Source organism: Lepidochelys kempii, chromosome 4 (genome assembly GCF_965140285.1).
Source record: "Lepidochelys kempii isolate rLepKem1 chromosome 4, rLepKem1.hap1, whole genome shotgun sequence".
NCBI classification, from domain to species: Eukaryota; Metazoa; Chordata; order Testudines; family Cheloniidae; genus Lepidochelys; species Lepidochelys kempii.
Genome location: NC_136383.1, coordinates 105,999,633 through 106,013,812, shown reverse-complemented (window position 1 = coordinate 106,013,812; position 14,180 = coordinate 105,999,633). Strand labels below are relative to the sequence as shown.

Sequence of the window (14,180 nt, the reverse complement as noted above, 5' to 3'; positions counted from 1 at the left end):
GTTATAATTTCCAGCTAGCTTCTTTGGCTTGCTGTGCCAGTGAAAGAGATTCTTGTTGATAGGCAAAGTAAATGTAAGGGCTCTGGGAGGATTAAAGTACTAGCTGTTAGCCATTCAAGGTTGGCTATTTGTTGCTGCAGACAAGAGGCTATTTGTGTTTCTGTAATAGGTATTACAGGATTATTTGTTTCAATTTTTTTATAAAAGTCCAAATCAACTTCAGGGGAATATCGAGTAGAGAGGTGGTATTACTTCTGTATATAACATCAGTGAAACCATTACTTCAATATTGTATCCAGTGTATCCACACTTCAAATAGGATGTTAAAAAATTGGATAAGGTTCAGAAAAGAACTACAGGAATGAGTTGAGGTCTGGAAGATGTGCCTTATGGATTTAGACTAAAGAAGCTCAGTCTGTTTATCCAAAAGAAGGTTAAGCAGTGACTTGATCACTGTCTACAAGTGCCTACATGAGAGAGAGAGAGATGTCTGATAATAGACAGCTCTATAATCTAGTCGAAAAAGACATAGCAGATGGAAGCTAGATAAATTCAGACTAAAAATAAGATGCAGTTTTTTAACACTGAGAGTAATTAACCATTGGAACAACTTACCTAGAGTCTCCATGACTTGAATTCTTTAAATCAAGACTAGATGTCTTTCTAAATGATATGCATAGGTCAAACAGAAGTTACGGGCTTGATTCAGAAATTACAGTGTGCAGTTCTTTGACCTATTATGCAGGAGGTCAGACGATAATTATAATTGTCCTTTTGGCCTATAAAAATCTATAAACTCTTGATAGTGTTTTTTTTCTTGATTTATAGGGTTAAAAGTATGGTCTGATCCATTTGGAAGGAAATAACATCGTCTTTGTACATCACAAGGTGTGATTGAAGATGGATATGTTCAAAGCAACTATTTTGACTCATACACTGAGTGTATTGTTCGGGTGTTGCTGGAGAAGGATTCTTAATATGGTGGTTTAGGTAGTCACTTCAGTGAATGCTGCTGATTCTGAAGATTAATACTAATTTTTTCTTTAGAGTTCCGTAGCTTCTGGAACAAAATGGACTGACTGAGATGGCTGAATTATTTTTGAGTTTAGAGCTGAAACACTTTTTCATACGTTTGAGGGAAGAAAAGAGAACTTGCTATTTGGTTCAATCTTTAGCCATTTATAGAATAAATATGATTAGAATAAATTATGCAGATCATTGTAGTTTACTCCACTGTTTGATTATTCCTTTTTGAGTTTATAAATACAGATGAAAGACAGTATATGCAAGATGGGTGAACAATGCAGAAAGACTGTAGTGTGATACAGCTGTAAATCTGTAAACAATATTAAAATCATGTTTTTATTTAAACTGGCAGACATTTTCTCCATTTCATTATGTTTATTTTGTAAATAGGAAACAGCACTGGCAATGTCAGTGGGAGTAGAATGTATCTTGTAGGGTCTTTCTGTAAAGTCATGTTTTTTACAGTGAACATAATTAACCACTGGAACAATTTAACAAAAAATGTGGCAGATTCCCCATCATTGGAATCCATCAAAATTGGATGCTCTTCTAAAATGTGGTGTAGTTCAGCCACCTGTCCCTGGTCTTGATACAGTAATTACTGAGTGAAATTCTGTGGCACTTTATGCAGGAGTGATAACAAAGGTTCCTTCTGGCTTTACAATCTATTAATCTATAAATGGCCATCATATTTAATGTTACTGTAGCAACTTCCTTCTTGGAGGGGAACAGCATGAGGTCCAACAATGCTCTTAGGCCATAGAACAATATCAACAAGTGTGTTTCCCGCTGTTTATTTAGATTCTGTGTATATATGAAGCAAGATTTGTGCCATATTTTCCAATTAAAAAGTAGAGAATCAATCTGCTTGTCCCTATTTTCTTAAAAAGAAGCAACCTCTATAACAAAGCTAAGATGGATTAATTAACATACGCAGCAATTCAGGTTCAGACCACTCACAACTCCCAGTTAAATATCACAGATGAGATTCTGTGCTGTGTCTCTAAGCTCACAGCTCAGTGGTCGGAGGGGGCATCTTTAGAATCATAGAACTGGACGGGACCTCGAGAGGTCATCTAGTCCAGTCTCCTGCACTCAAGGCAAGACTAAGTATTATCTAAACCATCCCTGACAGGTGTTTGTCCAACCTGCTCTTAAAAATCCCCAATGATGGAAATTGCCTCCCTAGGCAATTTATTCCAGTGCTTAACCACTCTGACAGTTAAGAAGTTTATCCTAATGTCCAACCTAAACTGCCCTTGCTGCAATTTAAGTCCATTGCTTCTTGTCCTAGCCTCAGAGGTTAAGAAGAACAATTTTCCTCCCTCCTCCTTGTAACAACTGTTTATGTATTTGAAAACTGTTACCATGTCCCCTCTGTCTTCTCTTTTCCAGACTAAACAAACCCAGTTTTTTTCAATCTTCCCGCATAGGTCATGTTTTCTAGACCTTGAATCATTTTTGTTGCTCTTAATTGGACTTTTTCCAATTTATCCACATCTTTGCTGAAATGTGGCGCCCAGAACTGGACACAATACTCCCGTGCGGAGTAGAGTGGAAGGATTCTCGTGTCTTGCTTACAATACTCCTGCTAATACATCCCAGAAGGATGTTCACTTCTTTTGCAACAGTGTTACACTGCTGACTCATATTTAGCTTGTGATCCACTATGTTCCCCAGATCCCTTTCCTCAGTACTCCTTCCTAGGCAGTCATTTCCCATTTTGTATCTGTGCAACTGATTGTTCCTTCCTAAGTGGAATACTTTGCATTTGTCCTTATTGAATTTCCTCCTTACTAAAGTCAAGAGATACCATATCTACCGCTTCCCCCCCATCCACCAGGCTTGTTACCCTGTCAAAGAAAGCTATCAGGTTGGTTTGACACTGTTTGTTCTTGACAAATCCATGCTGACTTATTTATCACCTCATTATCTTCTAGGTGTTTGCAAATTGATTGCTTAATTATTTGCTGCATTATCTTTCCGGGTACAGAAGCTAAACTGACTGGTCTGTAATTCCCCGGGTTGTCCTTATTTCCCTTTTTATAGCTGGGCACTATATTTGCCCTTTTTCAGTCTTCTGGAATGTCTCCCGTCTTCCATGACTTTTGAAAGATAATCGCTAATGGCTCAGATATCTCCTCAGTCAGCTCCTTGAGTATTCTAGGATGCATTTCATCAGGCCCTGGTGATTTGAAGACATCTAACTTGTCTAAGTAATTTTTGACTCATTCTTTCCCTATTTTAGACTCTGATTCTACCTCAGTTTCATTGACATTCACTATGTTAGACGTCCAATCGTTACCAACCACCTTGGTGAAAACCGAAACAAAGAAGTCATTAAGCACCTCTGCTATTTCCACGTTTTCTGTTCTTGTTTCCCCCTCCCTTTATTGAGTAACAGGACTACCATGTCCTTGGTCTTCCTCTTGTATCTAATATATTTGTAAAAGGTTTTCTTGTTACCCTTTTTGTCTCTAGCTAGTTTAATCTAATTTTGTGCCTTGGCCTTTCAAATTTTGTCCCTACATACTTGTGTTATTTGTTTATATTCATCTTTTGTAATTTGACTAGTTTCCGCTCTTCGTAGGACTCTTTTTTTGAATTTCAGATCATTGAAGATCGCCTGGGTAAGCCAGAGTGGTCTCTTGCCATACTGCCCATCTTTCCTACTCTTGGGATAGTTCACTCTTGTGCCCTTAATAATGTCTCTTTGAAAAACTGCCAACTCTTGAACTGTTTTTCCCTTTAGACTTGCTTCCCATGGGATCTTACCTACCAGCTCCCTGAGTTTGCTAAAGTCTGCCTTCTTGAAATCCGTTATCCTTATTTTGCTGTTTTCCCTCCTACCATTCCTTAGAATCATGAACTCTACTATTTCATGATCACTGTCACCCAAGTTGCCTTCCACTTTCAAATTCTCAACCAGCACACTCCTAAGTCTGGATTTGCTCTGAAGCCCCTGGCATAACCTAGTCCTTGGAGGCCTGTCACTGATTGCATCACTGCCAAGGTTACATGTTAAAAGTTTACTTGCTGTGAGTCTGAGGCCTGACATGCCCTATCTCTTGTACCGGGACTTGTGAGGTGGTCCTCAGAAAGCAGCCTTACGGTTGTCTTCCCCAGTTCCTGTTCTGGGGGAATCCTCTGGTCAAATCGGGCTTTTAGAGCTCCTGAATGCTGCTCTGGCGGTCTTATTCATGTACAGGAGCTAGGCTTTCACCTCACATCTGAATCAGTGTTGCTGACAGCACCTTTGCTGTATTACATGGCACTGTCACTATGCTCCTATTTGAGCCTTGGGTAGAAAACCAAGAATCTAGTTTAATAAACTTGAGGTTGGAAAATTTCACACCAATTCAGGCATGTTTCTCAACAAAGTAAGATTGAGATGTTTGTGTTTGGGCGGGGTGGCTGGGTTGGTTCTACCTCATACAAAAGTCATATTGATCTATTTAAAGAAACAGTTCCAATCACTTTGCTTCTGTTTAAAAACTGAACTGAAATACTTCTTAGCTATACCTATGGTTCATAGCTTTAATCACTCACCGAGTAAATGTGTAGATTTAAACATGGATGCATGCACTGTAGAACAAATATTTGGAAACCATTTCTGAAGGACAGCATTTGTTCTGCAAGTGCTGACATTATAAACAGGGTAAAGAATGCCGTATTTCCACCTGTTACGTGGTTATTAAATCACTAACCCATATAGGATAAATGGTGTGTGGGGAAGAGAGTTATGTAAAACTGTGAAAGACCTGATTGAATTACATGATCTGTAGTTGAGAGACACAGGTTCTAGTTCTGGCTCTGGCAGCGATCTAGTTTGTGGTGATGGGCTGCTCCCTTATGTCCTGATCAGATCTGGAAGTCCATGAGTTCAGATTCCAACACTTGTGGGGCTAAGGTGTCTATGCTAGCGTACGCTGATGCAAAATCTGAGTCTTTTACTTCCATTTTCCTGTGAAAATTGGTTAAGGAACATTTTGAACATGTACAAGGTTTTATAAATGCTGTTTATAAATTTAAGATTCCATATCCATTGTTTTTGACTTCGAAGATCTGAAACAGTTATTGATAGCCTTTAAAACAAACAAACAACAACTTCAGCTCATGTGTAAGTTAACAAGCAGAATATACAAATAGGAAACGGTGAGATTTTGTATTTACTTTGTATGTTAAGTTTGCCCTGATGTATAGTCTTCATTTTCTACTGGGATTAATTTCAACTCATGCATGTAGATTTGTATGATCAACGTACAGCATTGGACACGTCATGGAAGATGTTGGTGATCTAATATACTTCATATGCATACTTTTGTTAAGAAAGAACTAACGTTTCTTCTTCCAGGGTTTGCCGATACTTTTGAGTGGTCTCCAAAGGAGGGTTACAGCAGGTAAGTCTGCCTGTTAGAATCAGTTGTAAGGAACATGTTACGCTACTTCTCCAGGAGGTGCTACTCTACCTTCCTATTGCTGTTATGTGCAATTTAGTGTTGACTTTTTATCAGTGTAGTGCTATATGTTGCTTGGTTTCTTCCTTTAAGAGTGCCTCCCGAATAGCTGAGATCAGCAGGGTGCTTAGCAAGCAATGCCTATCTCATAGGAAGCTCCTCAAGCCTGGTTTTAGCTTTCCTTACTTGGTTTCCCTGGCCATTGGGGCACCATGCAAAGCCCATCTCTCCCCTAATCGTTTGCCTGAGGGTGGAGTTAGATGAATGGGAGAATGTGAGGCTCCAACCCTTTTTGCTGCTCAGAAGCAAAATTGCATATTTTCATTAGGTCTGGTACATGCACCTCAAGACATTAGAAGATGCATTAAGAAAATATTAAAAATCTCAAATTAACAAAACAATTCAATCGGTATTATATTGAGGTAACCCTGACTGTAGCTTGCATTTAGAGGAAGAAGGATGGCCTTGATTGTTTAGGCCACGTTTTTCTTGTCTTCTGAATCATTCCCATAGGGCAGTGGTCCCCTATTGCTTGCTATTCCCAGAAGACTGTGGCGGGCGCCCGACACCCCGCTGCCGAAATGCCTTCTCGGCGGCATTTCGGTGGCGGGGTATCCTGTGAGCACACAAAAATGCCCTGGCAGGCGCCATGGTGCCCGTGGGGACCGCGTTGGGGACCCCTGCCATAAGGGAACTGGAGAGAACCTTTCACTAGAAATTCCTTTTTAAATCAGTTTTTTAAAATAATAGATAACATTTACCTTGGTTACTTTAGACAGTCAATATTTTTTCTATAGCTGTTGTAAAAACAGTTACAGAGTAAATTTAACTTCAGACCTAGGCTCATGGGACTAACCTTAATTTTGGATAGTGTCTTAACTGAAACAATTGGCAGTGTAAAGTTGGTTCACGAACATAAGTAAGCAGCTTTTATTGAATGTTGGCTGTCTTTTTATGAGCTTATTTGAAATAGACAAGGTGGGTGAGGTAATATGCTTTATTGGACCAACAAAACTTGATCCAGTAAAATATATTTTCTCACCCACCTTGTCTTCTAATATCCTGAGACCAACAGTGCTACAACGACCCTGCATACTACTTTGAAACAGGCAGTTTGGATTGAATCCAGCAGATTTATGAAGAGTCATAGATTTTTACAACGTGCTGAAACAATCAAACCTGAACTTCTGAACAGGAATGAACCTGGCAACTGCTACCAGTCAATTGATCAGACTATACAAATAGACAAGAAGGCTTTGACCCATTGTGACATCATGCAGATAATTTCACTGATGTCAATGGAGCTATTCAAGTTGGTAAGGTTAATGTGACTTTTTTAGGAGTACTCTTTACTTGTCAATTTTTATTTTAAAAGCCAAAAAAGAGCAATCCTTATGACTTGGCTGTTTTTCTACACCAACATAAATCAGGTGAGCTTTACCTTGTTGCATTCTAGTAATGATTGACTACTAGTTTTCCCAGAACTGTTTACAGTTTTACTGACCTCAATTATGCTACTACGCAGGCACAAATGTAAACAAAGATCATTCGTAGACGTCTGCACTGCAACGTGTTTGCTAAATGGAGGTCACGTTTGATGGGGGGAAAAATTGTTTTGAAGCTTCTGAAAAAGTACTGTAAACATTCTGTGTATATGTGTGTAAAACATAACTGGTGGGTAAAAACAAACTTACAGCCAAAAGCCTAAATCATTCCAGTTTTCACAATTGGAATCTTAAATTCATAGGCTGAGATTGCATGGTCCTGGCCCTGAAGCTTGAATTCTCTTTCTACCTTTGACAGCAGCTTGCTGTGTGACTTTGGATAAGTCACTTAACTTTGCTGTTTTTCAGTTTACCCATCTATAAATGGAAATAGCAGCTACTATACTTCATAAGTGTGGAATGAACTCAAGTCCATAATCCGACTGATATGAATGGGAAGTTTGCACAAAGATCCAGGGTAGATCATAACTTTATTGTTACTCAAGACCTTTTGTTGCATTTAATGGGAAAATACGTTCACCTTAGAAACACTGATATTTCTGACCTTTGTTTCTTTCCACGTCCTCCATTTTCTGTTTTTCTCTTTCTTTGTAAATCTGTTCTTTCCCTTCTGTACTTGCTTTTCTTCAGCAACCCCCAATTCCTGCCTGTTCCCAGTGGCTTCCCTCCCACACCTTTCTTTATTCTACCTGCAACTAAGGTCAGCAATGAAACAGGTAATGTTGCCATTGGTGTGATGACTTTTTATAGAGCACTTGTTACAGGCGTTCTGGAGATTCTAGAAGACAGCACTGTTAATTGCACTCAGTACATGTCTCGAAAGCATTCTTCACAACCAGGAGGGTTGGAAACAGCTATATGGGAACTGGATTTTATCTTTGGTTTTGGGGGAGTCTTGTGATTTTAAAACTTTCCACAAACTGAAGTTCCCCAAACATTGTTTGTTTGATCAAAACATTTATCTTACACTAACTGTGGTTCTTTGACCTGTGTTGTCCTTCTATAATATATTCCATGACCTGCCCTCCTTCCTTGCTACTACAGTCTCATAAGACTTGGATTCTGTATCAGTGAAGGAACTGAGGGATGGTTGGGGTCACACTGCCCTTTATGCCCTCCAGTAGGAGACATGTGGACACTCTGGGTGCATGTAGAGCCCCCTCCACCAAGGGACACTGCTGGTCAAAGTAATTTGAACTTGAGTACAAGAACAGGGCAAGCACACCAGCAGCGGAATGTATGTGGACAACACATCTGGAAGAATCACTGTAATCATTGTAAAGTAAGTAACCCTTTCTTTTTATTCCATAAAATGTCATGATGCCTGGCAACCTCACCAAAGCTTACTGAGCAAGGCTTCATATTTTTTTTCCAGATGTGCCTCTTAGGTTCTTTAAGATATATTATAGCATGAAGTCATTTTAACCCATTTTAGTGTAAAAGTAAAATATATATATTTAACTTCTCAATTTCCCATTGAAAACAATTTAATATTACTTTAGTATCCCATGATTTCCTTTTTAAATGAAACTTACACTTTTTGCCATAAATAAGCCATGACTGTTCCCCACGCCTGTAATGATGAACAATCTACCTCAGGTTCCAATTTGGTAAAGCATGTAAGCACATATTGAAGTCCCATCGAAGTCAATGAGATTTAAGCACACGCTCATAGTCAGAAATGTGCTTCAGTGCTTTGCTGAATCTGGGGCTTTAATGATGTATTTCGTTTTTAGCACTGCTGAGGTAAATTCTCTCTTTGACCACCAGATAGTGCAAGTGAGCCTCTGTATGCTCATGTTCCTTTCTTGAGCAAGCTACATTTTCTCAAAGGTTTTGGGGGGGGGGGGGGGGGGTTGCTTTTGTACTGCAGCCTGGGATTTTTTTTTTTTTTTTTTTTTGACATAACTGGAGATAATGTCTAGAAGTTTACGGACTAACATAGCTCATGTTTGGAAAGAACTTATGTGGTTAAAATGGAGATTATCTCGCAAAGTACCAACTAGACCAAAGTTACACCTTTGTAAACCTAGTGCAGCTTCTCTGCAGACAGTGAAGTTACCCTGGCTGTACAGTGGTGTAAATTAGTAGGATCTGGTCCAATGTTTCCAAAGGCACAAGTTCATCCCTCTGGGGGAGCAGTTTATACTCGCCTGACCTTCATGTCACTCAAGAGTTGCTTTGACCCAGGTCATTACTCAGACCCAGGCTATCACCAAGTCTTGTTGCTTCTCCCTCTCTATGCACTTTAAAACAACCACCCTTTATTTCCATCCACTGTCAAAACCTTGGTTTGTGCCATTATTCTCTCACCTAGATTCCTGTAACCTCTTTCTGTCCAGATTCCCTGACTTTCCCCCTCAATCTAGTCACCATCCAACACTTAAATACTTTTGTTCCTGCCATAAGACCATACTGCCCACTCCCCATATATCTCATGTCTCTTTACTAGCTCCCTATATTCAGCATGAAGTTCAAACACTTCGGTGCTGCCCAGCTCTGCCAGCATTTTCATTTCATTCATTGTCTATTTATTCACTAGCTCAACCCACCGACTTCACTGGTCTCACCTTCTTGATCCTCCCCCTTTTTTTTTCCTTCCCACTCCTGCCTTTTCCCACACTATTCCCTATTCCTACATAGCAGTGTGGACACTGAGGCTGGGGTGGAAGCTTGGGCTCTGAAGTCAACCCAACCCTCTGGGTCTGCGCTTGGTGGCTAGCCTGAGTCTCCACTGGAGCCACAATGTCCACACTGCTATTTATAATGCACTAGCTCGAATGCCATTCGCCTGAGTCTGTCTGCCTGGGCTGGGAACCTCTCTCCCAGTTGCACTGTAGACATACCCTCTGTACCTCAGTTCCCCACCTGTAAAATGCCTATAAATATCATTTCCCTTCGTCACAGGGATGTTGTTAGGATAAATACTTCGAAGAGTGGGATTATGACATTCTGGGGTGTAATCCAGACCACTGAGGGGCTGTGTCATCACCTGCCGTGCAACCTTGGGTGCCTCATAATGCTTTGATGTTGTTACTCCCAGCCTGGACCCCTCACAAACAGCTAAACAGCAAGCAGATCATACCCAAGTGTCTGTGTATAACTGCAGCTTGCCAACACTCTCCAATCACACTCTGGCTTCCACCACTCTTAGTTACCACTGGCAGGGTGGCCCCAACACACTCCCAGTCATGGATTTCACCCTAAAATGTGTGTTCTGCATTGTCCAGCCCTCTCCTGGACAGTCCAGATATTAGAGGTCCATTGCCCCATGACGGGTCAATATTCAACAGTTTGCTACTTTAATTGGAGTTACTAAACAATTCAATTTAAACGCAACACTGGATTAGTTTTGATTAAAGAATGAAACAAGTTTATTTAACTTCAAAGGGATAGATTTTAAGTGAGTATAAGTATTAAAGTCAGAAATGGTTACAAGAGAAATAAAGATAAAATGCTTCCTGGTAACTAAATTTAAACAGGTTTCAGAGTAACAGCCGTGTTAGTCTGTATTCGCAAAACTAGATTTGGTTCAAGGTAAATGTTCCCAGCAACCGGGCTGACCAAATTCTCAGGTCAGAGCCCTCCCAAAATCTAAAGGCTACTTCCTTTGTCTTCTTGGGTGAAAGGGCAATTGAGAGAGATATAAAGAGAATGTTCCTGGGGTGTTTCTGCCACTCACTTTTAGAGTCCAGTCACCCTTTGAATGTTTTTTTCCTGAAGGTTACCTCTACATAAAGTTTCTTCCAGCTGTGAGGATGGAGGCATGGAGTTATGTGGCGAGAAAGGTTACATGTTGTTTACTAAAATGCAAATCAATACGTTCCTGCCCTGCCCTTCTTCATCATCAGAATCATAGGACTGGAAAGGACCTTGAGAGGTCATCTAATCCAGTCCTCTGCACTCATGGCAGGACTAAGTCTAGCCTGCTCTTAAAAATATCCTATGGTGGAGATTCCACAACCTCTCTAGGCAATTTATTCCAATGCTTAACCACCTTGACAGTTAGGAAGTTTTTCCTAATGTCCAACCTAAACTGCCCTTCCTGAAATTTAGGCCCATTGCTTCTTGTCCTATCTTCAGAGGTTAAAGAGAACATTGTTTTCCCCTCCTCCTTGTAACAGTTTTCAAGTACATAAAAGGTAATGTCCCCTTTCAGTCTTTTCTTCTCCAGATTAAACAACCCCAACTTTTTCTATCTTCCCACAAAGGGCATGTTTTCAAGACCTTGAATCATTTTTGTTTCTTTTCTCTGGATTTTCTCCAATTTGGCCACATCTTTCCTAAAATGTGGCGCTCAGAACTGGACAAAATACTCTAGTTGAGGCTTAATCAGAGCTAAGTAGAGCAGAAGTATTACTTCCTGTGTCTTGCTAACACTTCTGCTAATACATTCCAGAATGATGAGGGGGCGTTTTTGTTTTTTGTTTTTTTGCCACAGCGTTACACTGTTGACTCATATTTGGCTTATGATCCACTATGATCCCTTTCTGCAGTACTCCTTCCTAGACAGTAATTTCCTATTTTGTATGCGTGCAACTGATTGTTCCTTCCTAAGTGGAGTACTTTGCATTTGTCCTTATTGAATTTCCTCCTATTTACTTCAGACCATTTTTCCAGTTTGTCCAGATCGTTTTGAATTTTAATCCTAAGCAAGTACACCCCCCCCCCCCCAGCTTGGTATCGTCCTCAAACTTTATAAGTGTACTCTCTGTGCCATTATCTAAATCATTGATGAAGATATTGAACAGAACCAGATCCAGAACTGATCCCTGTGGGACCCCACTCGATATGCCCTTCCAGCTTGACTGTGAACCACTGATTACTTTCTGGGAATGATTTTCCAATCAGTTATGCACCTACCTTATAGTAACGCCATCTAGGTTGTATTTCCCTAGTTTGTTTATGAGAAGGTCATGCAAGACCGTATCAAAATCCTTACAAAAGACAAGATATACCCCATCTACTGCTTCCCCCCCATCCACAAGGCTTTTTACCCTGTCAAAGAAAGCTATCAGGTTGGTTTGACACAATTTGTTCTTGACAAATCCATGCTGACTTATTTATCACCTCATTATCTTCTAGGTGTTTGCAAATTGATTGCTTAATTATTTGCTGCATTATCTTTCCGGGTACAGAAGTTAAACTGACTGGTCTGTAATTCCCCGGGTTGTCTTTATTTCCCTTTTTATAGCTGGGCACTATATTTGCCCTTTTCCAGTCTTCTGGAATGTCTCCCGTCTTCCATGACTTTTGAAAGATAATCGCTAATGGCTCAGATATCTCCTCAGTCAGCTCCTTGAGTGTTCTAGGATGTATTTCATCAGGCCCTGGTGACTTGTAGACTTCTAGGCATCTAACTTGTCTAAGTAATTTTTAACTTGTTCTTTCCCTATTTTAGTTTCTGATCCTACCTCATTTTCACTGGCATTCAGTGTTAGATGTCCAATTGCTATTAACCTTTGTGGTGAAAACTGAAACAAAGTCATTTAGCACTTCTGCCATTTCCACATTTTCTGTTCTTGTTTCCCCCTCCCTTTATTGAGTAACAGGCCTACCATGTCCTTGGTCTTCCTCTTGCATCTAATGTATTTGTAGACGGTTTTCTCGTTACCCTTTATGTCTCTGGTTAGTTTAATCTAATTTTGTGCTTTGGCCTTTCAAATTTTGTCCCTACATACTTGTGTTATTTGTTTATATTCATCTTTTGTAATTTGACTAGTTTCCGCTCTTTGTAGGACTCTTTTTTTGAATTTCAGATAATTGAAGATCGCCTGGGTAAGCCAGAGTGGTCTCTTGCCATACTGCCCACCTTTCCTACGCAGTGGGATAGTTTACTCTTGTGCCCTTAATAATGTCTCTTTGAAAAACTGCCAACTCTTGAACTGTTTTTCCCTTTAGACTTGCTTCCCATGGGATCTTACCTACCAGCTCCCTGAGTTTGCTGAAGTCTGCCTTCTTGAAATCCGTTATCCTTATTTTGCTGTTGTCCCTCCTACCATTCCTTAGAATCATGAACTCTACTATTTCATGATCACTTTCACCCAAGTTGCCTTCCACTTTCAAATTCTCAACCAGTTCCTCCCCATTTGTCATAATCAAATCTAGAACAGCCTCTCCCCTAATAGCTTTCTCCACCTTCGAAAATAAAAAATTGTCTCCAATACATTCCAAGAACTTGTTGGATAATATGTTGACTGAATTGTTGAAAGTCTCTGGGTAAGGATAAAAGGGGTAGAAAACAAGGGTGATGTCGTGGTAGAGGTCTACTACAGACCACTTAACCAGGCAGAAGTGGTGGACGAGGCTTTTTTTAAACAACTAACAAAATTATCCAAAGCACAGGCCTTGGTGATAATAGGGGACTTCAACTACCCAGACATCTCTTGGAAAAATGACACAGCAGGGCACTGTGCATTGTGTGGAAAAAATACTTCCTTTTGTTTGTTTTAAACCTGCTGCCTATTAATTTCATTTGGTGATCCTTAATTCTTGTGTTATGAGAAGGAATAAATAACACTTCCTTATTTACTTTCTCCACACCAGTCATGATTCTATAGACTTCTGTCATATCTCCCCACTTAGACGTCTCTCTTCCAAGATGAAAAATCCCGGTCTTATTAATCTCTCCTCATATGGCAGCTGTTCCATACCCCTAATAATTTTTGTTGCCCTTTTCTGAACCTTTTCCAATTCCAATAATTACAACTGTGTGTGTATTTGGGAGATACGCACCAGACAACTGGCCATCACAGCCTTGATGGGCCATTAGGAAGAAACAATAAGACACTGAAGATACTAATCTCTCTCCTTCCTGAGAGGTGTCCTGGGACATAGCTGTGACACTACTAGGCCAGGTGATCCTGTCACCTGATACAAAATACCACCTTGGACACTGCTGGTACTTTTCTGGGGGATGGGGCTCAAACAAAGATTTCCCGCCTTAGGTAAATCCTTTTTAAGGCTGGGGAGGGGGTTAAACTGGACTCTCCTCCATTGCCTACCCAAGAAGAAAGCCTGCTGAAAATACCTGAAGAGACAAAGGAACTAACCTGAAGGGAAAGGCAGGGGTGAGTCCAGACTGAGACAGGCATCCAGCCTGTAAGACAGAATAACTGGAATCTAAGTGACCGAAACTCTGCAACTTGCCGAAAATAACATTTAGGATGACAAATTACTTCTTGAAACAAGG

The 14,180-nt window shown here is 40.2% G+C and overlaps 1 protein-coding gene across 3 annotated transcripts in view; it reads left to right on the top strand.

Annotated features, from left to right (window-relative positions):
• Positions 1 to 14,180, top strand: part of SMIM20 (small integral membrane protein 20) — an 82,811-nt gene that overhangs the window by 7,107 nt on the left and 61,524 nt on the right. Inside the window, exons 3-4 of one of the 3 annotated variants that reach the window (XM_073342350.2) lie at positions 5,381 to 5,426; positions 8,110 to 8,765. In XM_073342350.2, coding sequence (XP_073198451.1) covers positions 5,381 to 5,426; positions 8,110 to 8,179 — 116 coding nt within the window. In that variant the 3' untranslated portion in view covers positions 8,180 to 8,765. Of the gene's footprint in view, positions 1 to 828; positions 1,372 to 5,380; positions 5,427 to 8,109; positions 8,766 to 14,180 lie in introns of those variants that run through there. The other 2 variants (XM_073342349.2, XM_073342353.2) reach the window with 2 other exon arrangements.